Below are 26495 nucleotides of genomic sequence, written 5' to 3'. Positions count from 1 at the left end.
ACTCTGCTGCAAACCCTTAATACAGTCATGCCCCAACTCCCAGCTCTAGTCTCCATTGTCTCGACGGCCCTCCAGGTCGCCATTGCCACCACGCCATAGATGGATGACGATAATACCTAAGGTCTGCAGATCTGTGTTTTCAATGCAAATATTGAGTTCACACAATATGGAGAATTCAGGTAATTTCTCTATGTCGAGGCAATAGATATTTGCCTCGTCTGTGAGACCCACCTTAAGCCCGGAATTTCCTGTCAGGGCGCCAAACTTCAGCTTCTACTGGACAGATAGAGTAACTGCCGGTGGTGGCACTACTGTCGATGTCAAGAATTCTATCCAGCACCACCAGGTGCACCTACTGAAGCTGGCCATGATCGAGGCCACTGGCGTGCTGATCCACACCATTGCTGGCAAGATCACCTTCATTTCAACCTACCAACCACCGTGGGGGCTTCTTCAGAGCGCTGGCATCGACACCCTGCTGGCAGTGGAGGGGCGGCTTTTCATTGGCAGGGACTTCAATGCAAAGACCACGAAGTGGATCTCTCCTCACCTACAGCAGTGTATGTTGCTTCCTGCGTTCTGCGCAACAGAACTGCGCCATAATTGTAGGTCCTTTCAACCCAACGATCTTCCCAGGTCTTGGGCAGCCTGATGCCCTCAACATTGCCATCCTCAAGGGGATCGACAAGTTTATATCTACTGTGACGAGAACAGCCTCGTCATCAGATCACATCCCCATGATCTTTGACATGGATGTGGTGATTGCAGTGGTCCAAGCTGACCATCCCTCCTACAGGAATGTCAATGTCAAACAATACCAGTAAGATGCTCACTCACCTCCAACAAGCAACCAACCCAATGGAGGAAGGGCCCTCGCCTTCCTCAATGATGCACTGCTCCAAGCTGCTGACGTTGCCACACCTGGCTGGCCTCTACGACCAAGGGACTTCTCCCTTCGCCTGCTGCCTCCCATTTTGGCAGATACTGCTGGAAGAAATTGGATGTTCCCTGAGTGGCAACTCACACTTCAGCCGACGATGAAACGCCTATTAAACCAAATGCACTGCGAGATTGAGGCAGCTGTGGAGGGCCACCAGAACAGGGGCTAGGTTGACTTGGTCGCCTCCCTCAATCGTGGAGTGTCGTGCACAGCTTCCTGTGGTGCAGACAATGCACCTCACCTCTACTCATCGACCAGGAACCCATCAGCAATCTCAACGCCAAAGCCAGTGTGTTGTCTGACGCCTTCCAAGCCAACTTCATGCCAGTAGAGGAAGTAGTTGACGAGGTAGACAAATGCCTTGTTGAGGAACGGCTCCCCAACTTCCTGGCTATCAGGGAGGAGGACGACATAATTACCCAATCTCTGCTGAGGATGTCGCTTCACAACTTCGGACACTGAACGCCCAAATGTGTGGTAGCATGTGATGGCATCACTGGCATGCTCCTGCTGTAACAACTGCCAATGGTACATCAACCTCTGGCGGATATCTTCAATGAGATCCTAATTTCAGGTGTCTTCCCTTCCATGTGTAAGCATGTGGAAGTGGTCGCCATCCCAAAACTCAACAAGCACCCACAATTGCCATCAAGTTACTGGACCATTAATCTGTTACTGGCCCTCTTGAAAGTGTTTGAGAGGATCTATATGAAGTGCCTTCTTCAGCATGTCGACCAGGGACATCTCTTCCCAGATGAACAGTTTGGTTTCTGGGGTGGCCATGCCACCACTCACCGGCTGTTACGTCCTGTGGAGCCCGTTTGAGGGCCATGACGGTGAGGGAATCCCTTGGGCCAGTATTCCTGGATGTCTCCCAGACCTTTGACTCCATGTGGCATGATGGCCCCTCATGTACAAACTCTTTGTACATGGGGTCCCAACATCGCATGTGATCCTCCTGAAGTCATACCTCTCTTTCAGCTCATTCCACATATGGGCCGACTAAGGAATGTCCACCATCAGGCCTATTCGAGCTGGGTACCTCAGGGGTTCGTACTGCGTCCCCCACTGTATTCCCTCTATATGGCTGAAGCGCCGCTGGTGGATAGGGTGGAGTTAGCTTTCTATGCTGACAACACCGCCCTATTCTCCCTTAGCCTGTACGCTCACACTATGGTCTGCTAAATGGCTCCTCAAGTTCAATCCCCCCAAGGAGCCAGGTGGTCATCTTCAGTAAGAGGAGGATACCGTCGGACAATGCGCCACTCACCATCATGGGAGGCCGCATCCCATGGACCAAGACTGTAGTTTACCTCGGCATCAAGCAAGACCAGCGCCGCTCGTGGGGCCCTTACATTCTCTGGATGAGGGAGAGGGCTATAGGACGCCTCCACGCCCTTTACCCTGCCTTCTCACCATGGAATTACACTCACGCTGACATGCCAAGTGCTGGAGTATGCGGCCATGCTTTGGGGCAATGCCGTTGACTCCGAGACAGCCAGCCTGAAAACGGCCCAAAACAGGGCGCTTAAACTCGTCCTGCATGTACCCAGGGCATAACCCAGACAACAACTACATGAAGACACCGGCATCCTGTTGCTGAGGGGCCACTTCCGGTCCACAGCATACAAGTTCTATGAAAAAGAAGGTGAATCCCACAATGGGCTCATCAGAGACCTGGGCCACCAACCACACCACTGGGCAAGAACACAGTAGCTGGCTCTGCTGTGGGAGTGATCCACTTCCCAGCAGACTCAGGACAAACCCAAATCAACTGTTAGGACCTTCGATCTGTCTAGTCACAAATCCCGATCCCATCAGGTATTGCAGGAACAGCTCACCGTGCTTAACCTGCTCCAGGCCGAACTAAGGAAACTCGACCAGCTGATGCTGCTGCATCAGTGAGACGATGACTTCACTTCGCGCCCTCTACCATATGGTCCTCATCAGTCAAATGCTGGCTTGCTCGCTGTCTTGGGTGATGTCACAGCCAGACTGAAACTAAACGCATATTTTCGGTGCAAATGGGAAATGAACTCGCGAGGACTGTACACTGTCCTGCTTCGCTCAGATTTCACGGAAATAACTGTTTGTGTGCTGCCCGTAATAAAACAGTGTGGGAAATGGTAAGATCATTTTCCACTTTTGTGGCGAGCAAGTAACTTTCATTTCTAAAAGTCGGGGCGAAAGCCATTTAATGAGAACTTATCACAGAGGTCGCCTCTGAACTGCTCCTAGTGTTATTTATGATGGAGACATTATTATTATTATTATTATTGTTACAATTGTTGTCAGGAATATTACTATGTTTTGTGTGTGAATTTTTTAAAAAAATGTAGTTGAATCAGCTAAACCTCGAAACTTTAATATATAAACATATTTTCTGATCCCGCTGAGTAAATGGCGAGTAGAAACATTTATTTCAGTGAACAAAAGACGAATGTGGACTTGCAGACTGGATACTATGGTCAGTATGTTCTCCTTCGCTTTATGAATGGCCACAAAAATAGTTTTCAAGCTCTCGTAAACCAGACAGCGCCGTAATCCCACACGCTGTTGCTACAAGAGGGGCAGATTCTTTCGAATACACTATGTAGAATACTACTGATGTCCCATCAAGTCCAGTGGCCTTCCATCTATTGAGCAATTTCACTTGCTTGTCTATCCGCAGTCACTTTTTTCGATATCAGCCATTTAGTTGTTCATGTGACGTTTTAAAGGAGGTGCTGCAGTGCGATATTCGGCTGTGAAACAGTTTCGGAAAAAGACGTTTAGTATTGTTAGAATTTTTGTGTGTCATCCTTCTTTTCAGTACTGTTATGGTGATCAGATAAATGCCTTTGATCTGTTTACTGATTCAACATAAGGTCCAAAACTTCCAAGGATTTTCTGTCAAATCATTGGAAAGAATTTTACTTCTGAATTTATTGAACGCTTCACAAATTTTCTCCTCACACGAATTTTGGCTATGTTTATTTTTTGTTTGTCTGTGAGGCTTTGGATGTATTTAAATGTGCAGTGAAGCTCTCTTTGGTTTCCTAGCAGCTTTCTAACATAGTCTCTTCCATGTCTCACAACTTTGCTCACCACACACTTCTCTAAAGAATATTGTACAATACTTTTGAATTTTGTCCACTGATACTCAACGTTGTTAGTTTTGGAGACGAAATTTTCATGCTGACCAGTGAGGTAATCTTAAATCTGTTTCATGTCGCTCTTGCTAAGTAGAAAGATCCTCCCACCTTTCTTTGTATTCCTATTCACAACCGTATTTAGTGACAATGTAAAGGTCTTATGACCACTAATTTCCTGTTCTACACTGAGTCGAAATGTTTTGGTCGGTTTGTCACCAGCCGACCTAATATAGAGAGGCCACGGCATTAGGACCACAAATTTACTTCCAACTTTGTATGCCTTTAGTAAGCCATTGAAACGACATAACGTGCAGTTAGTAAAATGCACTAATCTGGCAATTCAGAGAAAATCGCAAGAGATGTTTTACGCGTCTGTTATGTGGCTTATGTATATGTGCATAGGTGCTGGACGATAGAGTTCATGGTGGTCAAGTGATTAGCTTCCGAGCTTCCTGGGACGATTGTGAATGAGACGACGGTTCGACTCCCAATCAAACTTAATCATTAATCTTTTTTTCATCACTGTTCATTTTATTTAATTTATACGACACTCGGGAGATAATATAATAAAAAAGTTTAAATTTATGTTTTTCATGTCTGTATGACAAGTAGTATCCTGCAAGGTGTGGTGTCAAGAGACAGCTGGCGAGTAATTGTTCATTACTCTTGTGGTCTGGCGCATTGTGGCTCATTGTGAATAATGTCATCCGCATAATTATTTATCAAGATTTGACTTGGCCTTTCCAGGCTTGTCCCTCGTGCTTGAAATTTTAATTAGAAATAGTGACTGTGTATATTGTATTGTGTGTATTAAACCAGGGACCTAGAAACGACTGAGAGACTTCATCCCACCATGCCCTCTCTGGTTCACAACCCCACAACAGGCCACAGCAGTCCACGTGCCCCACAGCTGCCCCACACCGAAATCAGGGCTATTGTGCGGTTGTGCCCCCAGTGTACCCTCCCCCCCCCCCCCCCCACCTCGGAACATCTCATACCAGATGAGTGTATCCCCAAATGTTTGCATGGTAGAGTAATTATTATGGTGTATGTGTGGGTGGGGGCAGTGTTTGCGCAGCAATCGCCTACGTAGAGTAACTGAGAAAGAATAATAGGAATCAGCCCGCATTCCCCGAGGTAGAGGGAAAACCACCTTAATAACTATCCACAGGCTGGCCAGCACATCGGACCTCGACACTAATCCACCGGGCAGATTCATGCTGGGGACCGGCATGCCTTCCAGCTTGGGAAGCAGTGTGTTAGACTGCACGGACAGCTGGGCGAGCTACAAATAGTAAGTAGTCAAGTAATATATGAAATTCACTACAACTTCCTGAAAACGCACGTAGGTTTTTTTTTATTATATTACCTCTCAAATGTCATATAAATTAAATAATATAACCAAGAAGGAAAAAATTATTAAAAATTTCAGTACAACTGAGATTCGAATCACTGCCTTTCCCATTAAATCATTCAGTACGAATGAGATTCGAATCGCTGCCTTTTCCATCACCTGCTTGCCAAGCGTGAACGCTAACCACTTGACCACAAAGACTTCCTACAATACCTGTCTCACAGAGATACATCCGTTACGTAATAGATGTGTAAAACTTCTCCCGCGATTTTCTCGGAATTGCCAGAGTGGTGCACTTTACTACTTGCTCATTATGTTGTTTTACTGGCCCATTAATGGTGTACAAAGTCTGAAATAAATCCGTGACCTCAATGTCGTGGCCTTGTAAGATGTTAGAGGTCGCGCAATATAACTTGGCCCATGCACAGAAACGCGTTCTCGTTCTCAGTGCTAAGTGATTTCAATCCTCTGTTCCAAAGAAGCGGCCACCTCAGATGCCTTTCGCCTATTGAGACATGTTCTTCATCCATTACGTCGATTCGTTCTCTGCCTACCTCGATTACAGTTAGGACTGGAGGCATACACATGCCAGCTACACTGCAAACTTTCTCAAATGTTTTAAAGGAACTATTTGGTTTAAAAAAAATCATTCTCGGTGCATCTCATAGCCTCATTCGTCAACTTCATTATGAACTGCCTATTGTTTCAATGACAGTTGAAGTTATTGTGATATTTATATGTTAATCCTAGAATACCCAAGCTATTTTTGCACAGTAGACACGTAAGATGAGCCTGTGAGACTGATAGGCAATGTTTCTTCATAATGTTATTTTTCCACTAAGACAACAATGAAAATATGAATAAATAGTGTTTCAGCAAGATTTTATTAACATCAGCATAAGAATTTAATGTGGTTAAATAACAAAATTTTTATTTTATTTTCTAAAATTCACTGAATGATAAACCCTGGAAAAAAAGGTCCTGTACATGTGTTATAGTTCCTTGTATTACACTCATAGATTTTGTTCTTGAAAACGCTCTGTTTTTGTGTTTTTCACACAGAGCAATTGTTGTACATACTATATAGATGAATAAGTCAACAGAGACTGTTAAGCCAGCTTAAGTAAAAATGTCGGTTAGATTTCAGTCTTGACAGCACTTGGTCACAACAGGCAAGATTAAGTATTTTTCATTTGATAAATTTATTAATAGAGCATAACAATGTTTCATTCTGACAGTGTGTTAATTCTGTAAATATTAGCTGTTCCAGTTTACTGCATTGTATTCACCTATTTCGACAATCCCCTAAGAAATGATCAGGATAGTAAGTACTATATTCAAATGTATTATGTTTTTATGTTCCACACCACGAGAATCGTCTCATTTTTTGGGTCTATGGAACGTAAACTGAATTTAATCAATGTAATCACTATGGAGGTCGAATGCTCGCCACACACATTCCTTCTGCAGTTATTACATACAACTTTCTGCGGTCTTCCTTTTTTAGGATCACTTCTGTATCAACACTTTTTTAGTTGGAGTTTTTCCTTTTACTGGTACACTGGAGTCTTGAGGTTCATGCACAGAACATTCCATAAATGAAGAACAGATTTACGAAGTCCTATTTGGCCATATTTTGATATTTGGTTGAACCAAATCTCCAGTGAGCTCAGCAAGAAAAATCTGACACCTAGCTTTCATCTTTTTCATGTTGTACATTGGGTTTTTATTCAAAAATACCACATATACTGCAACTCCACGTAAGTCTTTATATAATAAAAGATCCACTTCAGTTGCCAGCAATTTCTTTGTTTATTGCACAACAGGTTTTGAAGCTCAAGCGTCACCTTCAGGTGCCACCAACTGTAAACAAGAGGAGGTCCTATTAGAGTACAAGTGCTAAGGGGTTAACGTACAAAATGAAAGATAAAGTTGTGAAGAATGGTGTACTCACATAATTATAAGATATAAATGTGTCATGTCCAGACCAGTCAGCTCTGTGTAGTCGGTCACGTCCACATTAATCAAATGCACAATAATTGTAGCTTACAGCTTACACATGACAGGTGTCCGTGTGAAGGTGTCAGCAGTAGAACTACATTCCTCAACACAAGGGAATTGTTCCCAATCATAGCACGTTGTCTGCACAGTGGAGTGCCAAGTCGATTCTCTGCTTAACTGCTCAATCAATTTTTTGGATAAGTATTTAGAATAATTTCGTATGATTCCCTGCTCTGCTACCCTCCCTATCACTTGAGTCTCCCAGTGTACAGTTGATAAGTTTGTATCAAGACCTAAGACCACACACTAACAGGAAATTTATGGGAAATATTCCCAAATTTCCCTTCAAATGTTCCACCACTACTGCTCCCGTCAGAAGAATCTGACGACCATTTTTGATGCACCTTTAACACCTGTCTTCGCCCAAATTATTTCATACTCGGAACTGGGATTAAGCTCACTAGGTATTATCATATTTTGTACTGCTATAAGCACTCCGCCACCACCGGCATTCAACCTATCTTTGTGACAAACATTCCATTTGGAGTTTAGATTTTTATAGCCAGTGACATATGGCTTCAGCCAGCTTCCCGTAATAATGCAGACATCGTTATCATTTATAAGCAAGACTAGTTCAGGACCTTTCCATAGACACTCGTGCAATTAAGTAATGCTACATTAACATTCTCTTTCTCTGAACTGCTATAACAAATGCTAACCCGTCTGGTATCAGTTTGTATCTTATTGGATCCAAAGAGTGGTGTGGAAGCACACTGTTGTTTTAGCCTTATCTAATGTTGGTGCCTACTACCTGCGTTGTAGAAGGTTCTGAAGAAGCTATAATGCTGGCACCTAGGACCCAAACGCCTGCTCCCTGACAAACGACACACCGCTACCCATCAACTGTGTAGATTTGTCAAAGAAATAGGGAAGAAAATTGAGCATTGCAAATATTTCCCCTATCTGTCAACTACATAGACTTGTCAAAGAAATAGCGGAAACAATTAAGCATTGGAAATACTTGCCTACAGTAACATCGCCCTCAGAATTTTATTTTAAGGTTAATTTTTAACTATAATTTTAATAATCAATTTAAATCTTTTATTGGTGTACACTGGTACTTGACCACATTACAGATTTGATCTCCCATGACCTTTCACTAATAGATTTTATTTGGTCCTGTTTCAAGGAGTGTACTAGTGAAAACTTATAGGACAAGTCAAGTGAAATTGTACCACATTATATGAACATTTTTTAAATGATAATCATAGATATCGTATTGGATCACTTACTAATTCTTCGTGGGATAGTCAATGTTTGTCCAGTAAAGCACGCATTTGTTTGATATTTCAGGCAGTATAGTAACATTATTTTTATGTTTTCATGATCATTATTTCCTAAGTCATGTATTAATGATTCTACTTAAGAATCTAACTTAGAATTATGCACTCAACTTATTTGTTTTGGTGGAATACTTAATGTTGCTCATCATAGGCATTTTCTCTTATATTTCGGTAGGTATTTGCGATAGTTTTTCTGTCGCTAGACGCTTCTAACATCCAACATACGTGACAAATCGTGAATTGTTATAAGATTGCTGAAAATGTGCTCTATATGATATCTGGTTGTTGATTTGAAAACTGTTACTCAAGAATCAGGCCTAGTATTTTAGCTGCAGACTGCATGAAGAGGTACCTCAGTTATTGTGCACACATTTACTTATTTTTTTAAAAAAGATTTTCACTATATTGTCTCATTGGGCAACAGGAAGACGACATGCTTTGTTGCTGCTGCACATTTTAGCGATCTTCATCGAGATAAACCTACTCTGCAGCGCTCTTCTTCGGTACACCAGTGTAGAAATGTGCACAGTATCAGCCAAGTGAAAAATCCGCAATACGCACGTTTATTTATATATAAAAGCCGATTTAGGAATTTACCGTTGTGTGTGAGACCGCTTGTACAATATCGTGTGTCGATCTTAAGGTCTATATCAGCTTACTTTACTGTTCACGTCGCTTCTTCTGTGTAATATTTCATTGATAGTATCAAAACCGTTTGTACTGTGATATATTGTGAAATTTCGAACATTCGCATGTGCCGCGATAAACTAGTATTGTTATCGTCGAATGTACGCTTAAACTAAATTTTTAAGCACATTAGGCCTATAATCATTCAAAACAATCTTTCTCTAATTTCATTGTACAATTACCTGAGAAATAGGTTAGTTTCAGAAATTTCGGATGCTTAAAAACTATATATTCGTAGGTTAGTGGTACAAGTGTTTTGGAAACGTGATTTAATTAGTAGCAAATCAGCGTTTGTGGTTCACAATTCAGCCAAAGTACACATTAATCTTGAATTTAATTGTATATCAACCCAAATAAATACGCGTTTTTGAGAAATTTCGCAAGTTACCAATGTCCTTTGTATAATCTACCATCAGTTTGTAACAAATCGGAGTCTGTGATTTAGTTACTGTAGCAGATTTACTAACTAACATCTTGTGTTACATCTAATTTTCCCTGAAGAAGTAGCCCTATATATTAACTGCTTTTATCGTAAATTAACTCGGTTTTCGTCCGCCCCCGGTAGCTGAGTGGTCAGCGTGACAGACTGTCAATCCAAAGGGCCCGGGTTCGATTCCCGGCTGGGTTGGAGATTTTCTTCACTCAGGGACTGGGTGTTGTGTTGTCCTAATCAGTATCATTTCATCCCCATCGACGCGCAGGTCGCCGAAGTGGCGTCAAATCGAAAGACCTGCACCAGGCGAACAGTCTACCCGACGGGAGGCCCTAGCCACACGACATTTCATTTCAACTCGGTTTTCGAGTTCGCTAACAACTACAATTAACACAAAACGTTTTAGGAAACTAGTCATTATAACCGCAGGTTTTTGTGTTGCTTTAATAGATATCTCATTTTGTGTATATGCTTCAATTCTTATAGCGAATAACAACTTTTTAGCTCTACAGATTAAAAGATAACCAACAAGTTTATTTTAAAATCCTTTGTTCAATGCCTTGTAATACATGGCATCAGCTGTTCTTAAACACCGAGGACGTTCGCAAGCAGCTGGAAATCGACCTGACTACTGCCAAGGGATTGACAACTATTACTAATTGGTGTATTGGAAGAGCTCTTGAGAGTCGTGTAACTGTGATGCCTGTACCAGAGGTACCTCAAGTACTATCCATTCTTGTGGATCCTGTCTGCTCTGCAGCAAGTACAGTATCTGTCATTACCCGTCCACTTGACTGCAAGTGGCGTGTCAATAGTAGATATAGGCGTCTTGTATAAGGTGGATGGGGGACTAGAGAGAACTCAGGGTGTTGTACCGATCTCCCTAACCAAAAACTTTGAGGTGCCATCTTTCAATGAAATTCACCCAGTGGGATTCGCTTCACTTGTTGTGGTGAAGCCTGTTTTGTCCAGTGTCCGGAGGAGGCAAACACAGAAAGGTAGGTCTATTTATCGTCAGCAGTTCAAATGTACGGTGAATGATGGTATCCCTTAGGGAAATTGCAACAAGAGACAGGAAAGCATACCAGATGCAATTCGTGTGTGTGCCTGGGGGCTCAATCAACATGTTGAAGGGGTTATTCCAGCAGCCTTTGAGGGGACAGTATGCAACCAACTGCAGACTATGGCGCACATTGGAACAGATGATGCCTGTCATCTGGGCTTCAAATCATTCTTGGGTCATTTCAGCCATTGACAGAGAAGGTTGAGAAGACCAGCCTTGTGCATGGAGTTTCGGCGAAGTTCACAATTTGCAGCATTGTCCTCGGAACTGATCGTGGCCCTTTGGTTCTGAGTTGATTGGAAGGACTGAACTACAGACTTCGAAAGTTCTGTGACAACCTAGGCTGTAACGGTCCTCATAAACAGGTCAGGTGTGCACTACACATCAGACGCTGCTACTCAGGTGGCGGAATGTGTGTGGAGTGCACACAGGGGTTTTTGGATTAGGCGACTCTCCATCCAATCCAGATGACAGCTGTAGCAAACCCAGAAGTGTCAGTGTAAAATCGAAAGAAATGCCTCCCACAGGTGAGAGTATTAAAATCTTAATGGTAAACTGCCGAAGCATTCGCAACAAAGTGCCAGAGTTTGAAGCACTGATGAAAAGCAGTGAAGCTCATATATTGCTAGGTACAGAATGCTGATTGATACCTGAAATTGATAGCAGTGAGATTTTGTGGGAAAATTTAAGTGTATATCGGAAGGACAAGCAAATGAGAAATGGAGATGGCGTGTTTGGCACAGTAGAGAAAAAAACACCATCCAACAATTAACTGGGAAAATTATGGTTCTGTTAGTGGTGTGTGTGATAAGACATCCTGTGAAACTTTGCTAAATGTCTTCTCTGAAAACCACCTAGAACAGATAGTTAGGAACCCTACTCATGATGGAAATACGTTGGATCCAATGGCAACAAAAAGCCCTGACCTCTTTGAGAATATCCACATCGAAACTATTATCAGTGACAATGATGTGGTTGTGGCAATAATGATTTCCATAGCACAATGGACGACTAAAACAAGCAGGAAGTTATATATGTTCAGTAAACTAGGTAAGAAATCAGTAATGTCATATCTCTGTGAGGAACTTGAAACTTTCAGTACAGGTCAGGAGCATGTAGAGGAACTCTGGCTGAAGTTTAAAAGTATAGTTGACTACACACCGGATAGATATATACTTAGTAGAACAGTTCATAATTGGAGGGAATGTCCATGTTACACAGTCACTGTAAAGAAACTTCTAAAGAAACAGACATTACTGATAATAGGTGTAAAACAAAGTGTATGGCTATAGATAGAGATATGCTGAATTAAACACGTTTGGCTGTCAAGAGAGCAATGCATGATGCCTTCAATGACTACCATAGCAGAATATTGTCAAATGATCTTTCACTGAACCCAAAAAAATTTTGGTCTTATGTAAAGGTTGTTAATAGCAGCAAATTTTGACCAGTTCCTAGCGAATGATACAGGAACTGAAATTGATGGTAGCAATGCAAAAGCTGAACCGCTCAACTCCGTTTTCAAATGTTCCTTTACAAAGGAAAATCCAAAAGAATTTCCCTAATTTAACCCTCATACCACTGAAAAGATGAATGAAATAAGTATTAGTGTAAATGGTGTTGAGAAAAAACTGAAATCAATAAACCTGAACAAAGCTGCAGGTCTCAATGGAATTCCTGTCAGATTCTATACTGAATTTGTGGCTGAGTTAGCTAGAGCCTCTCCTCACTATAATCTACCATAGCTCCCTCGAACAGAAAACCACGCACAGTTCTTGGAAAACTGCAAAGATGATGCCTGTCTACAAAAAAGGTAGTACAAGTGATCCACGAAACTACCATCCCGTATCTTTGATGATTTATTGTATAATCTTAGAACATATTCTGAGCTCAAACATGATGAGGTATCTTGAAGAGATTGACCTCCTCAATGGCAACCAACAAGGTTTTCGAAAACATCGATTGTGTGAAACCCAACTTTTCTCAAACGACATACTGAAAGCTTTGGATGAAGAGAACCAGGTAGATGCAATGTTATGTGTTTTCCAAAAAGCATTTGACCCCATACTGCACCTATGCTTATTCTCAAAAGTACGAGCATGGGGTATCAAATAAAATTTGTGACTGGATTGAGGACTTCTTGGTAGGGAGGACACAGCATTTTATCATGGATGGAGAGTTATCATCAGCTGTAGAAGTAACTTTGAGTGTGCTCCAGGGCAGTGTGCTAGGACCCTTGCTATTCATGGTGTATGTTAATGACCATTCAGACAATATTAATAGTAAAATCAGACATTTTGCAGATGAAGTTATCTATAATGAAGTACTATCTGAGAGAAGCCGCATAAATATTCAATCAGATCTTGATAAGATTTCAACATGCTGCAGGGATTGGCAACTTGCTCTAAATTTTCAGAAATGTAAAATTTTGTGCTGCACAAAACGACTATCCCATGACTATAATATCAATGACTCACTGTTGGAATCGGCCAGCTCATACAAATAAATACATGGGTACACCACTCTGCAGGGATGTGAAATGGAATGATCACAAAGGTTCAGTCATGCATGAAGCAGGTGGTAGACTTTGGTTTGTTAGTAGAATACTGAGGAAGTGAAATCTGTTTACAAAAGAGAATGCTTACAAATCACTAAGGCGACCCATCCTAGAATACTGCTCAAGTCTGTGGGACCTGTATCAGATAGGGCTAACAGGAGATACTGAACGTATAGAGAGGAGGGCAGCACGAATGGTCACAGATTTGTTTAATCCATGGGAGAGCATGACAGAGACACTGAAGGAACTGAAATGGCAGACTCTTGAAGATTGACGTAAACTGTCCTGAGAAAGTCTATTAACAAATTTTCAAGAACTGACTTTAAATGATTACTCTTTGGATATACAGGGTGCATCAAAAAGAATAATCTTATTTGGCACGTCCATATTTCTGAAACTAAGAACATTTGCAATGAATTTTGTTTTTTTGGTGAACAGGAAACTCAAAATTTTTTTTCATTCCTTTTCATAGGTGTTCAATATACCCGCCTTGCGATGCATGGCATATGTGAGTCTGACATGCAAACTGTTCTTACACTGCAGCGAGCATGTCTTGAGTTACAGCTTCCACAGCTGCTGTTATGAGATGTCTCAGTTCATTCATGTTGCTGGTAATGGAGGCACATAAATCTCACAATAAATAATCACATTCAGTCAGGTCCAGTGATCCTGCTGGCCAGTACTGTAAGGCTGAATCATTTGGTCCAGTGCAACAGATCCATCGTTCAGTCATCCTTTGATTTAAAAATTCGCACGCAGTGTGGTGGTGCCTCACCTTGTTGGTAAATGAAGTCATTCGAATTAGTCTCCAGCTGTGGGAAAAGAAAGTTCTGAAGCATATCGAGATATGTACTTCCTGTAACACTGTTCTCGGCAAAGAAAAATGGACCATACACCTTTTCCCGTTAAAACTAACACTAAGCATGGAAGAAAACTGTCATCCTCCATCTTGCCAAGAGTGAAATTACAGAACTCCACTCATTGTTCGCCACCTTCACGAAGAGCTTACAGTAGGTGAATTTTGTATGGTTTCGTGTGTAAACGTCGACGCAACACACGTCAGACAGACATCAGGGGCATGTTGAACTGTCAAGTTGCACAGCGGATGGATTTGTGTGGACTCCTTGTGAAACTATGGTGGATGAGTTCAACATCTGTGTCAGACGCTCGATGATGGCCCAGCGATTTGCCTTTACATAAACAATCTGTTTCTTGGAATTGTTCATGTCATCATCTAATGGTCTGTGCTGTAGGAGGACCCACACTGTACCTAGTACGAAAGTCACGCTGAACAGTTATTACTGACATGAACTGTGCAAAATGTAAAATAAGAAATGTTTTCTGTTGTCCCAACACCATTTTTACTAGAACTGAAGTGGGCGCACACTGCTACTACCATAATAGGAACCATGTAAAACTCGCGAGTTCGTTCTTTCCAACAGTTTGTTGTTCACATGCATATCTCAAATAACATAATAGTTCTGATTTTTTAAAAATCGGATGATTATTTTTGATACACCCTGTACTACAATCCCCTACGTTTCTCTCACACATGTATCGTTGGGACAAGATTAGAATAATTACTGCATGCACAGAGGCATTCAAACAATCATTCTTTCCACGTACATACAACTCACAGTGGTTTGCAGAGTGTAGATGCAGATAAGTATGCCTTGTTTGAAACGTTTTATAAAAACAGTTGCGACCAATATTGGTGAATGTGGGCAGACATGAGATTGTTGTGTAATATCTATAGAATTTATTTGTTTCCTTCTATAGTAAATGACTTTATAGTCTGCAGGACTATAATCTTGTGTTTTAGTTTAGTTTACTTTGTCCATAGATCGTATTTTGCAGTGATATTAGTTCTAGATGAACTGAATTGTAGGCATCCTGTGTGGATTTTCTTGATGTCGCTAAAGCGATTGACTGTGTAAAACATAATGTATTAGTGCAAAAACTCCCACACTATAGCATCAAAGACAACCCACTTGCTTGACTAGAATCTCAAGTGACATAACAGGAAATAATGAGTTGGCTTATCAGCTGCAGGTGAAACAGAGTGGGAAAATATTCAGTACGTTATATGTAAGTTGAAGATGAAGAGGGAACGAAAGGAAAGGAAGGGGAGGGGTCATTGCTGTCAGCTGCATTGGGACATTACGTGGAATCGGTGGCGATGACTGGACCAGGATTCAAACCCGGGATCCGCTGCTAACTAGACAGGTGTGGTAACCACTGCGCCATGTGGGACACAGTGGTATCACAACTGATCAGACTATCTCGGCTCGCTCGGAGCTGCATGGTGTCTGTTCTTTCGGACATGTCCGAAAGAACAGACACAACACGTTCATGTGTTTAGTATGTTGTCCCAAAAGGACAACTGATCTTAACATACCTTAATGGCCTGCTGACATTAGGAATACCTTTTATGTATATTGTTTGCAGTGCTGTTTGTTTTTCTCAGTGTAATATTATATTCTTCGAGCTGTCCTACAACTTTTGTACACAACTTAATTTAACAACACCAAATAAAAATAAGATCAATTTCGCACATTACGTAGCAAGTTTTATCCATAAAACACAAAATTCCTTAGAAATTAACCATTGATACGGAAAAAACATATATTTCTTAAATAATAGTAATAACAAATAATCAACAGTAACCAGATGTTGTAAATACGACCAAAAAACACGGAAAGAGGTTAAATTTTTGTATAGGCCAATTCATACTGGCCGTCACGGCACCGTCACATCATAGCACCATCACGTCCGGGTGTATTCACGCTGTCTATCACGTCACGTGATCTCAACTCGTACGGCTGTCCTCCATAACAATTGACAAAGACGTAGAATAACAACTGATATCAATGCCTAAAACCACGACCTAAGGAAGCACGGAGAAACGGATTATCAAGAATGAGAGCATGGCTGTGTATTGGAAGGAGATAAGCTTGGGGGAATGGACAGTGTCTTGAAAGGAGGATATAAGATGAACATCAACAAAAGCAAAACAAGGATAATGGAATGTAGTCTAATTAAGTCGGGTGATGCTGAGGGAATTAGATTAGGAAATGAGACACTTAAAGTAGTACAGGAGTTTTGCTATTTGGGGAGCAAAATAACTGATGATGGTCGAAGTAGAGAGGATATAAAATGTAGACTGGCAATGGCAAGGAAAGCGTTTCTGAAGAAGAGAAATTTGTTAACATCGAGTATAGATTTAAGAGTCAGGAAGTCATTTCTGAAAGTATTTGTATGGAGTGTAGCCATGTATGGAAGTGAAACATGGACGATAAATAGTTTGGACAAGAAGAGAATAGAAGCTTTCGAAATGTGGTGCTACAGAAGAATGCTGAAGATTAGATGGGTAGATCTCGTAACTAATGAGGAAGTATTGAATAGGATTGGGGAGAAGAGAAGTTTGTGGCACAACTTGACCAGAAGAAGGGATCGGTTGGTAGGACATGTTCTGAGGCATCAAGGGATCACCAATTTAGTATTGGAGGGCAGCGTGGAGGGTAAAAATCGTAGAGGGAGACCAAGAAATGAATACACTAAGCAGATTCAGAAGGATGTAGGTTGCAGTAGGTACTGGGAGATGAAAAAGCTTGCACAGGATAGAGTAGCATGGAGAGCTGCATCAAACCAGTCTCAGGACTGAAGACCACAACAAACAAACAACAAGCTTGGGGGGTCACGTGATCAACGACAGACGATGAACTTGTTCCCGAGAAACCTTGACGGTGCCGTGCCGTGACGTGACGTGACATGACGGCCAATGTGAATCCCGCCATTTGAAATACATTGTGGAATGTTTCGATGTGCCGTGACGTGACACCCAACGGGAATTGGCCAATACATAATAATGATACATTTTAACAGCCTGCATTTATTTACACAACAGTCTTGCCGATGTCGAACAAGGAAGTAAATACTTTTTGAACGTGGTTGATATATATTTGCTCTACCTTTTAATTACTACCGTGCTGCCAAGTTCATTTGATAGGATTAAATTTCTTTCGTTAACCAAGTGTAATTACCATAGGTTACTCATACTCATTGTGTTTGACAGAACAACAATATCTGTGATAGGCGCCAAAAACGCGCGAATTGAATAACGCATGCGTAGCCGTTCTTTTAATGTCTGAGGGTAAAATGGCGGCAGAGCAGGAGCAATTTCAACAACTAATTACCAGCCTCCTAAGTACTGATAATGCTGTTAGATCTACAGCAGAGGTAAGAAATTCTGCGAAATATAGCTGTATTAAAATATCCATCAGATCTGTGATTTGCATAGGTCATTAATGGACATATTTCTCAATAATTTACACGTTGGCAGTCGCCTCGTGTTGTCACTGAATTGTCTGTTTTATTACTAACTAACGTAATTATTCTCGCTGATGGTAGTTTGATAGTGTTTTCGTCAATTTGAGATGTGTAAATCTCAGTAGGGTAGTGTAATAGGAATGACTTATCTTTTGCGTAGGGAGAAAATGATGGAACGCACTTAACCTTTTGTGACGGGAGACTGCGCATAAGTTAAAGAGGTGACCGTTTCAGGGGGGAAAAAATCAGCTAATCCATGGCTCTACCGTTTCCACTTATCTAATACTTGATAACTTTTTTCAGGAGACATACAACAATTTGCCATTCGAATCGAAAGTTCCATGTCTACTAAGCACAGTTAGGAATGCAGCAGTGAATGAAGATGAGCGTCAAATGGCAGCCGTCCTCCTACGAAGACTCTTGTCAGCAGATTTCATGACATTTTACCCTAAGGTAACATAACTTTTTGTTGCTTTATGCCTTAAAGTCGCCAGAGTGTTTGTGAAAAAGAATCTCTTCGTGTTTCATGTCTAAGCCTTTGTACCTGCCGAAGAACACAGTAGTTGCCTCAGTTAAATCTAGTCTTATGTAATATATATACCTCAGGTCGTCACTCTCTTTCTGTGGATTACATCAGTACATTTTATCAAATCTTTGAATAATATAGAATTTTGTACAGGTCTTATTGTGCTCGGTAGTAGCGTCTACTCTCTATATTTTAAATGCTATGCTATGTTTGATCTATATACTGTACAAGCAGTACTGTGTTAAATCCTTAAAGATGTGTTAGTTCTGAAATGATTAAATGTTGGTTGACATTCAGCTGTTGTGGTTCGTGTCTGTAGTCACAAATGATGGCAGGTAAAGTGTACATGTTTTGTACATCAGAGGTAATGCTTTATCAGACAGCCAGTGAGTGTTCAATAATAATCTGAGCTCTCCGCTGTAAATGTCATAGGCTGTATGGACATCAGGTGTCATAGTGGTGGATTATCTAGTGATTTCTTATTTCATTATTGTTTCATCATGGCTCACAATGGTGATAAGTGACAAATTCTACATTAGCAAGAAAGACACAATTTAAAAGATAGGCTACATACTTTCGTCAAGTGCATAGTACCCGGATAGACATGCAGTAGTTGGCATGTTATGTTTTGCAGAGTAGGGTGGGCAGTGCTTGTCACGGGCTGTAATTGGAATGCAAAATGGCAGGTTTGCAGTCAGTTACAGCAGACGAGTGAGCAAAAGTGTTATTAATTACTTTCAGTACAGTGATTAAAATAACTTTGTGATGACATTTTTGCAAGTTGAGTGGTACGGATCAGTCTCCAGCCAACCTCAGCTGTTCCGTAGGCACTGTTGTGCTGAATGTTTCGTAAGTGAATGCAGTTCTTTTGCCTGGTGAAGCAAGTTGCATGTGTTGCGAGTGGAGAACCAAATATAGTGATTAATATTATCCACATGAGCGCATGGCATGCTGACAACACTACCAACCTCCCCCCCCCCCTCCCCCCTCCCCACCCAACCATTAATGTGTCAGTCATAAAGTTATTTGGGATTAGTCAGCAGTGTGACACCTTAACAATTGGCTGGTGGCAGCAATATGAGATAACTTTTCACGTTGCTATTAACATGAAAACAGCAAAAGTAAAATTCAGCATGCTGTACCTCCTTGGGAATAAGTTTTGAGCTGTTGTTACTAACAAATTATATTGTAATTCTCAGATCAAATAGGTGTTTCCTCAGGGACGTATATGTGATATGGAATGAACAGTGTTTTTATAAACAAAGATCATCGTGAAACTTCCTGGTAGGTTAAAACTTTGCAAAGGTCCCGAGTTAGTCTCGGTCCGGCACACAGTTTTAATCTGCCAGGAAGTTTCATATCAGTGCACACTCTGCTGCAGAGTGAAAATCTCATTCTGGAAAGATCATAATGATTTCTTAGTTTCACTGATCCTCAACTAAACTGTTACCTTCCAACCTAACCTAGCCCTCAGCCTACTGTATAACTGAGTCTGCTGCCAAACCTTGTAAAAAGAGCCACATCTATAACTCTTTAAAGTCATTACTAATTCCGCTGAATCTGCACGAAAGATTCGACGTACTGCAGGTAATCTGTCCCCATCAATGGATCCCCATCTACACAAGACATGTATAGCTCCAGTAAACCACAGAATCCAAACAACCCTTCCCTTAATGTACTAACAAACAAAAAGCAGAGGTACACTTGACGAAAATTGTCGCACTTAAATCACTGCCAGTTGGTCAGGTGCAGCACTGATAAGATTGAAAACCAATGTGCTATATTTCTCTATTTACATTACTTGAAAAACTACAGGAAACTGTTCTTGTCTGACTGTTCCAAGAAGGTAAAGTATCTTTTCTGCAAATAATGTGTTATATCTATAGATTTAGTGTATATCAACTGAATAGATACAGGTTTGAAGATGGTCACGTTTGTTTGACTTGTGGGAGTGTGTCAGAGATGTGGAAGAAATTGAACTGGCAAACTCTTGGAGACAGGCATAGACTACTTACAAAGTTTCAAGAACTGGCTTTAAATGATGATTCTAGGAATATGCTACAAACCCATCACATAAGGATCATAAGAATAAAATTAGACTAATTACATCACACACAGGCATTTAAACCATCATTCTTTCCATCCTCGGTATGTGAATGGAATGAGAAGAAACTCTGATAATGGTACAATGGGATGTAGCCTCTGCCATGCACATAATGGTGGTTTGCAGAGTGTAGATGTAGGTGGTCGCTGTAGCTGAACAAGCAACATGCAGGCTTTACATATATTTAAGCATCTCATGTTCAGATCCATGTGAATATTTTCAGTTTTTTGCCATAAGAGAGACATTCTTCTGGTTCAATAATTTGTTGTCCATGATGCTCTCCATTGTGTTACATGAAACATGTTTTGATGATGTGCAGCTAACTTCTTACAGAAAATGCAATAGAATTTTGACTTTCAGTGAGTCACATCTGATGGAGTATGACCCCTCTGGAGTCAAAAGAATTTAAATGTACTACCTCTGTTTGGCATAATATGAGAGACTTATTCACACTGTTTCATTGATATGTAACAGTCAGTCTGTTGAAGCAGAGCACATGACTTGTTCAATAATGCCCAAGGACAGTACACCAGCAAGTTGAAATACCTGTACCACATTGCTTTCAGTTCAGACTCATTATTCATGCACAAAGTGTCATCATCAACAGGCTATTCATAATCATTGTTGTTGTGCCAGTGACAGTTTGGGACTGGATGTGTACGTGGACTTGGAATGCTTTAAAGGGTATGTCAACTTGGCTGCCCAAGATCGGTCTCCTGTAGACATATCAACAATGGTAGAGGAGTGGTTTGCAGAACAGAATGGCATTACTCTTCATGAATGGCTTCCTTCTCCACCCTGTTGAATATGTAGGGGCAGAGATGAAACAGACTGTGCAAGAAAACTGGCCTGACCTACACAAAGAACCCAAGATGACCTTTGAGACATCACCCTAGCTGCCTGGGAGGAGGGGTCAGAAAATGAGACCCCTTTCTCACAGATTGCAGTCAGTCATTGTAGTTGAAGGTCTTTTGGAAGTTACATTAAGAATTAAAGAAATATGGTGTGCCCATTTGAGGGCTGAAAATGTCTTAGTAAGAATCGTCAATTGTTTTTTCTATTAATTTTGTGATTTTTACAGATTGAAAAAATGAAAGAAGTAATGCAAGAAAAATTGCACTAAGCCGCTTATGAATCAGATCTCATTGCCAAGCAGTTGCCTACTAAACCGCTAACTATGCCATTGAGCTACAACTGCCGACATTTAGATACTTACCATTCCCGACTCCACGTCATGAAATGGAATGCCTGTACAACATATGCTATGCTACGAATAACACAGCGCAGTCTTCTTACATGTTTTAGAGGTTGCATCTTTATCCTAAGTGTCAAAAAGGTGTTAATCCTTCTACTACTTTCAAAATTACAATTGTTCTTTACTATGAGCAGATTTGTACAACCTGTAATGTGATTGGTTAGTGCTTAACGTGGCGGGTAATTCAAATTTTTCACAGCCATTTTTTGTGCTGTTGAGTGTACGTACACATACTAGCTACCACTTTCTCTCCCCAGCCCCCTAATACAGTTATGAGCCAACCAACCCTCTGCCTGTAAAATAAACTGCAAAAACAAAAATTTCAATGCTTCTCCAGACAGTAGAAGAAGTTGAAAACAGTCACCTGGACTTGTTCTTCCTCTATACATATGCGTCCAAAAATATTGCAGGGTACACACACACACACACACACACACACACACACACACACACACACAGAATTCAACTCTTACGTGGGATGCAAGCAGCAATCGGTAGGGGGAGCAGAAGGGGAAGGGGTAGTAGTGTACTGGTGGGGGAGAGATGAATGCTGTCTGATGGAGTGTGCAGGGACTAGAACACCTACAGGTTCAGCATCAGGAGGTTGCAGGGCATGGAGGTGGAGAAAACAGGAGCAGAAAAGGGAAAGATGGACAGATGCATTGGCAGAGGGCAGCAAATAAACAGGATGGGAGATGGGAGGAGACGATAGGACAGAGGGGGTGGAAACTTTTGGATGGAGGGTGTGGGAACAGTATATTATCCTATGTTGAGGTCAGGATGGTTACGGGAGTGGAGAATGTGTTGTAAGGATAGCTTCCATCTGCGTAGTTTGGAAGAGCTGGTGGTGGAGGGAAGGATCAAGATGGTGCAAGTAGTGAAACAGCCATTGAAATAAAGTGTGTTATGTTTAGCTTCATGTTGTGCCACAGGGTGGTTTACTTTGCTCTTGTCCACAGTGTGGCATTGGCCATTCGTCCTGGTTCACAGTGGTTTGTGGTCATACCAATATAAAAAGCTGTGCAGTGATCGCAGAAGAGCTACTTTCATAGGTGACCCCGCCCCTGGTGGGGTAGGATAAACCTGTGATGGACTGGAATAGGAAGTGCTGGGTGAGCAGATTGGACAGGTTTTGCATGTGGGTCTTCCAAAGGAATATGATCCTTGTGGCAAAGGGTTGGGATTGAGAGTGGCTTGGAGATGGACTAGGATGTTGTGGAAGTTTGGCAGGTGACAGAACACCACTCTAGGAGGAGTGGGAAATGTCTCGGGTAGGATGTCCCTCATTTCAGGGCATAATAGGTAACCAAAGCCCTGGCGAAGGATGTGGTTTTGTTGTTTCAGTCTGGGGTGGTACTGGGTGATGAAGGATACACTCCTTTGTGACTGGCTGGTTCTTGGGGTGATGGGAGGATATAGAGGGTGGGGGGTAGGTCCAAGGGGGCAGCGCCTGTTGGTGAAGGCCTTGATGAGACCTTCAGCATACTGGTGCCCAGGCTGTATGTTAGGGATATTTTGGTGTGAAAGGGGTGAAAGCTGTCGTAATGCATGTACTGTTGGCGATTGGTGGGTTTAATGTGGAGAGAGGTACGAATGGAGCCATTGGAGAGGAGGTGGTCAGCATCTAGGAAGGTGGCACGCTGGGCCGAGGAGGATCACATGAAGTGAATGTGAGAGTTGATGTTGAGATTATGAAGGAAGGAAGATAAGGTGTCTTGGCTCTGAGTCGAGACCATGAAGATATCGCCAGAGAATCTGAACCATACTAGAGGTTTGGTGTATTGGGAGGCTAGGAAGGTCTCCTCTTGGTGGCCCGTAAAAGGTTGTCATAGGAGGATACAGGGTGTATATGACGTGGGACAACGGGGAGATGCGGGAAAAACCCGGGAATTTTTTCATCCGGGAGAAAACTGGGAAAAACCCGGGATATTTTTAGAATTCTGGGAATTTTTCATTGTTGTAGTTTTCAGTTAAGTTTTTGTACATTTGACTGGTAAGAACCGATACTCTAACAAAGGATATTACTGTATCCCGCTACTGCAGAATAATACTTCAACAACAAAACATAAACGATAGAATAAAACGAAAATAACTTGCATTGCAAATGAAATGCGCCATGTACGGCGACGACACACATTGCTCATGCAAGCGTCTGCCAATTGAAAATGTGTCAAAGGCTTTAGGAAGACTACACAGTGATTCATAACAACAAATTGCCTCCAATGAGTGTGAAGTTGCAACTGTTAACATTCAATTTGTTTTAGCAGTTACACTTGGGCTCATGTGCATGCACAGTTGAGTCACGTTTGAGTAGTAGATTCTCCCACTTCTGGCTACAGGAAATGTGGCTGTTGGTTGTGCAAGCAGTCGCAGAAAGCAGCTAAATACTACCAGGAAGAGAGGGCGCCAAATTCATGTTCTCGAGGAAAAAAATTTGTTTCACAAAGCGCCTAGCATCCAGCGCACGTTTGTCTATCGATTATTCAGATGATTTTGAAACTATTCCCTGTTGGTTTTTGAACATTTTTGAACACATTTTAAGTTGATTTCTGAATGAAATATAAGTTGACTTTTGAATGCATGCATAGTGTACGTGATGTGCCAGTCAGGAGAATCCTCGTCGCATCTAGAAATAAACTTTCCGCATACAGAAGGGGACAGGGCTATACGAGCTGAGGGAGTAAAGCCGAACGGATGAATGCCAATTGCTGTCTGCTTATGTGGTTGATTGGGTTTGCTAATGAACAAGCATTGTTATGATTACTAGCGAAATCCATTGATTCAGACTACCAGAATGGTAATAAACGACTAACAGGAATAGCAGGTGAGAAAGATTACATGTTATCTTCTCGGTGTATCCAAGAAAATGAAATTTTGACAGAAAATTTTTGGCCAGATTGCTACACTAGTAAGGACCAGAGGTACAGTCTCCGGCTAGCAGCCGGGTAAGTACTATTCTGGAAGTAATAACACTGTGATTCTGACAGGGTTAGTGAAGTTAATCGGCAAACAAATTTTGACAATGGCAGCAATAGCTACAGAATTGGTGATGACAAGATTGTTAGAACCAGGAAGGAGTAGAAACATGGACATCACACAAATTATGGAAGAATAAGACCATTCCAAATTTACATAAAAATTTCTTAATACCACTTTTTGATCTCGTGCTTGCAAAGCTGGTGCGTATGAATGAAATGTGAAACTATTTCCTAACATAAAGCTTTTTGCTTGTAGTAGGCCTAATAGGCATTCAATATTGGTACTTCGTGGATTATATTCTGTCGTGTTATAAAAATGACCATTTGTGCCAAAACAGTCTCGTTTATTTGGTGTGTTACAAAATTGCTGCCATATTAGAAAGGCCCATTTTGTTTTATCTAGCAGACAGCGACAAAATAGACGTAATCAGATCGAGAAACTACACCAGTTTTGGGTATTATTTGTATTAACAGCTTTCTCAGTATTAGATAACGGCATTTCCATTTTTCATGTAGCAAAACGTTTGACGAACTTTGATGAGGTAGGCCTAATAGATTCTTTCGCAGAAAGGAAAGCTGTAGCAAGATTAGAGAGAAAAAATTCTAGGAATTAAGGTTTGAAGAAATGTGTAATTTCTTGCTTATCTCTTGACAGTATTGGTTTTATATATCCTATATTTAATTTTATGTCACACAAAACAGCAAGTTATTAACTAATAGGCGATAGAGTTCAGATTTTTTGAAGAGTTCTTGTTCTCTCGATTACAAATAATCCCATCCGCTATTAATTGCGAGATTTTTTTTTAAGAGGAGCAGGCTGTCAAACCGGCCGACTGGGAGCAGGAGAGACACCACAGGACATTCCAATTTCCACTCTCGTGAATATAGTTTGGATGTGTGGTAGAAAAATACTTTATGAAGAGGCGTGGCATTGCACTTCGGCATACTTAAGACCAAATTAATATGTCTTACATTTCCTCGAATACATATGTTTTATGTTTCAGACTTTTCAGAAAGATGAGTGCTACAAGGTGAACATAGGGTCTATTTTGAAAATCAGATTTTTTTTTAGTATTGACCCGGTTCGCAAATGTTATAGATGCGGGGCTGATGCGCAGAGCAGTCTGAGTTATAGTGGGTAGTCTCCACATGAACTGTGTTTACATTTAGTGATTTTGCTGTTTTCCCTTCATTTATTCTCACGTCAAATGAAAACAAAATGGATATCTGTGGCTGGGAGCTATCAAGTGACTTAAAACACATTCACATAATTACGGAAGGCTAAAATATATCATTAGTTTCAGATTTTATTTTATTTCCACCTTTCTGACAGTCAAGCATTAATCGCCTTGAGGAACAAGGAAGTTATTTTTGTCTGTTTGCTAAAGATATTTGACTTTCGTTAACCTTTTCCACAGAGGCAGTCAATGTATTTGAAACGAAATGTTTAATTCCACAGTACTGGCTAGTTTCAACTGTTCGCTGCATTTCAAGTGCACATTTTCATTTTGTAGCATGTCTGGTATTATGCCATAATAAAGAACCAAACATCATATAATACAGTACTGGTGCGCCAGGAAAATTTACATCCTGAAAACCACACTGAAAAGCTTAATATCAGGTCGAGGTCTACTTCATTGGGAATCCGGACATACTAATGTGCACTTTAAGTATCCACTTTAAATGTGCACATTTTAATATGGTTCACGAAATTCCGATGTTCTTGCAGTACCCTCTGATCTCTTGTTTCTTTTATGGTATAATGTATGATCTTTCAGTGTTCTAGACGTA

At 41.2% G+C, this 26495-nt stretch overlaps 1 protein-coding gene across 1 annotated transcript in view; it reads left to right on the top strand.

Annotated features, from left to right (window-relative positions):
• Positions 1 to 17600: 17600 nt before the first annotated feature.
• The window catches only part of LOC124775017 (importin-5), a 171135-nt gene continuing 162240 nt past the window's right edge, over positions 17601 to 26495 (top strand). Inside the window, exons 1-2 of the mRNA XM_047249777.1 lie at positions 17601 to 17751; positions 18145 to 18294. Coding sequence (XP_047105733.1) covers positions 17656 to 17751; positions 18145 to 18294 — 246 coding nt within the window. The 5' untranslated portion in view covers positions 17601 to 17655. The remainder of the gene's footprint in view (positions 17752 to 18144; positions 18295 to 26495) is intronic.

Source organism: Schistocerca piceifrons, chromosome 2 (genome assembly GCF_021461385.2).
Source record: "Schistocerca piceifrons isolate TAMUIC-IGC-003096 chromosome 2, iqSchPice1.1, whole genome shotgun sequence".
Classification (NCBI taxonomy): domain Eukaryota; kingdom Metazoa; phylum Arthropoda; class Insecta; order Orthoptera; family Acrididae; genus Schistocerca; species Schistocerca piceifrons.
This window is presented reverse-complemented; position numbering and strand designations above follow the sequence as displayed.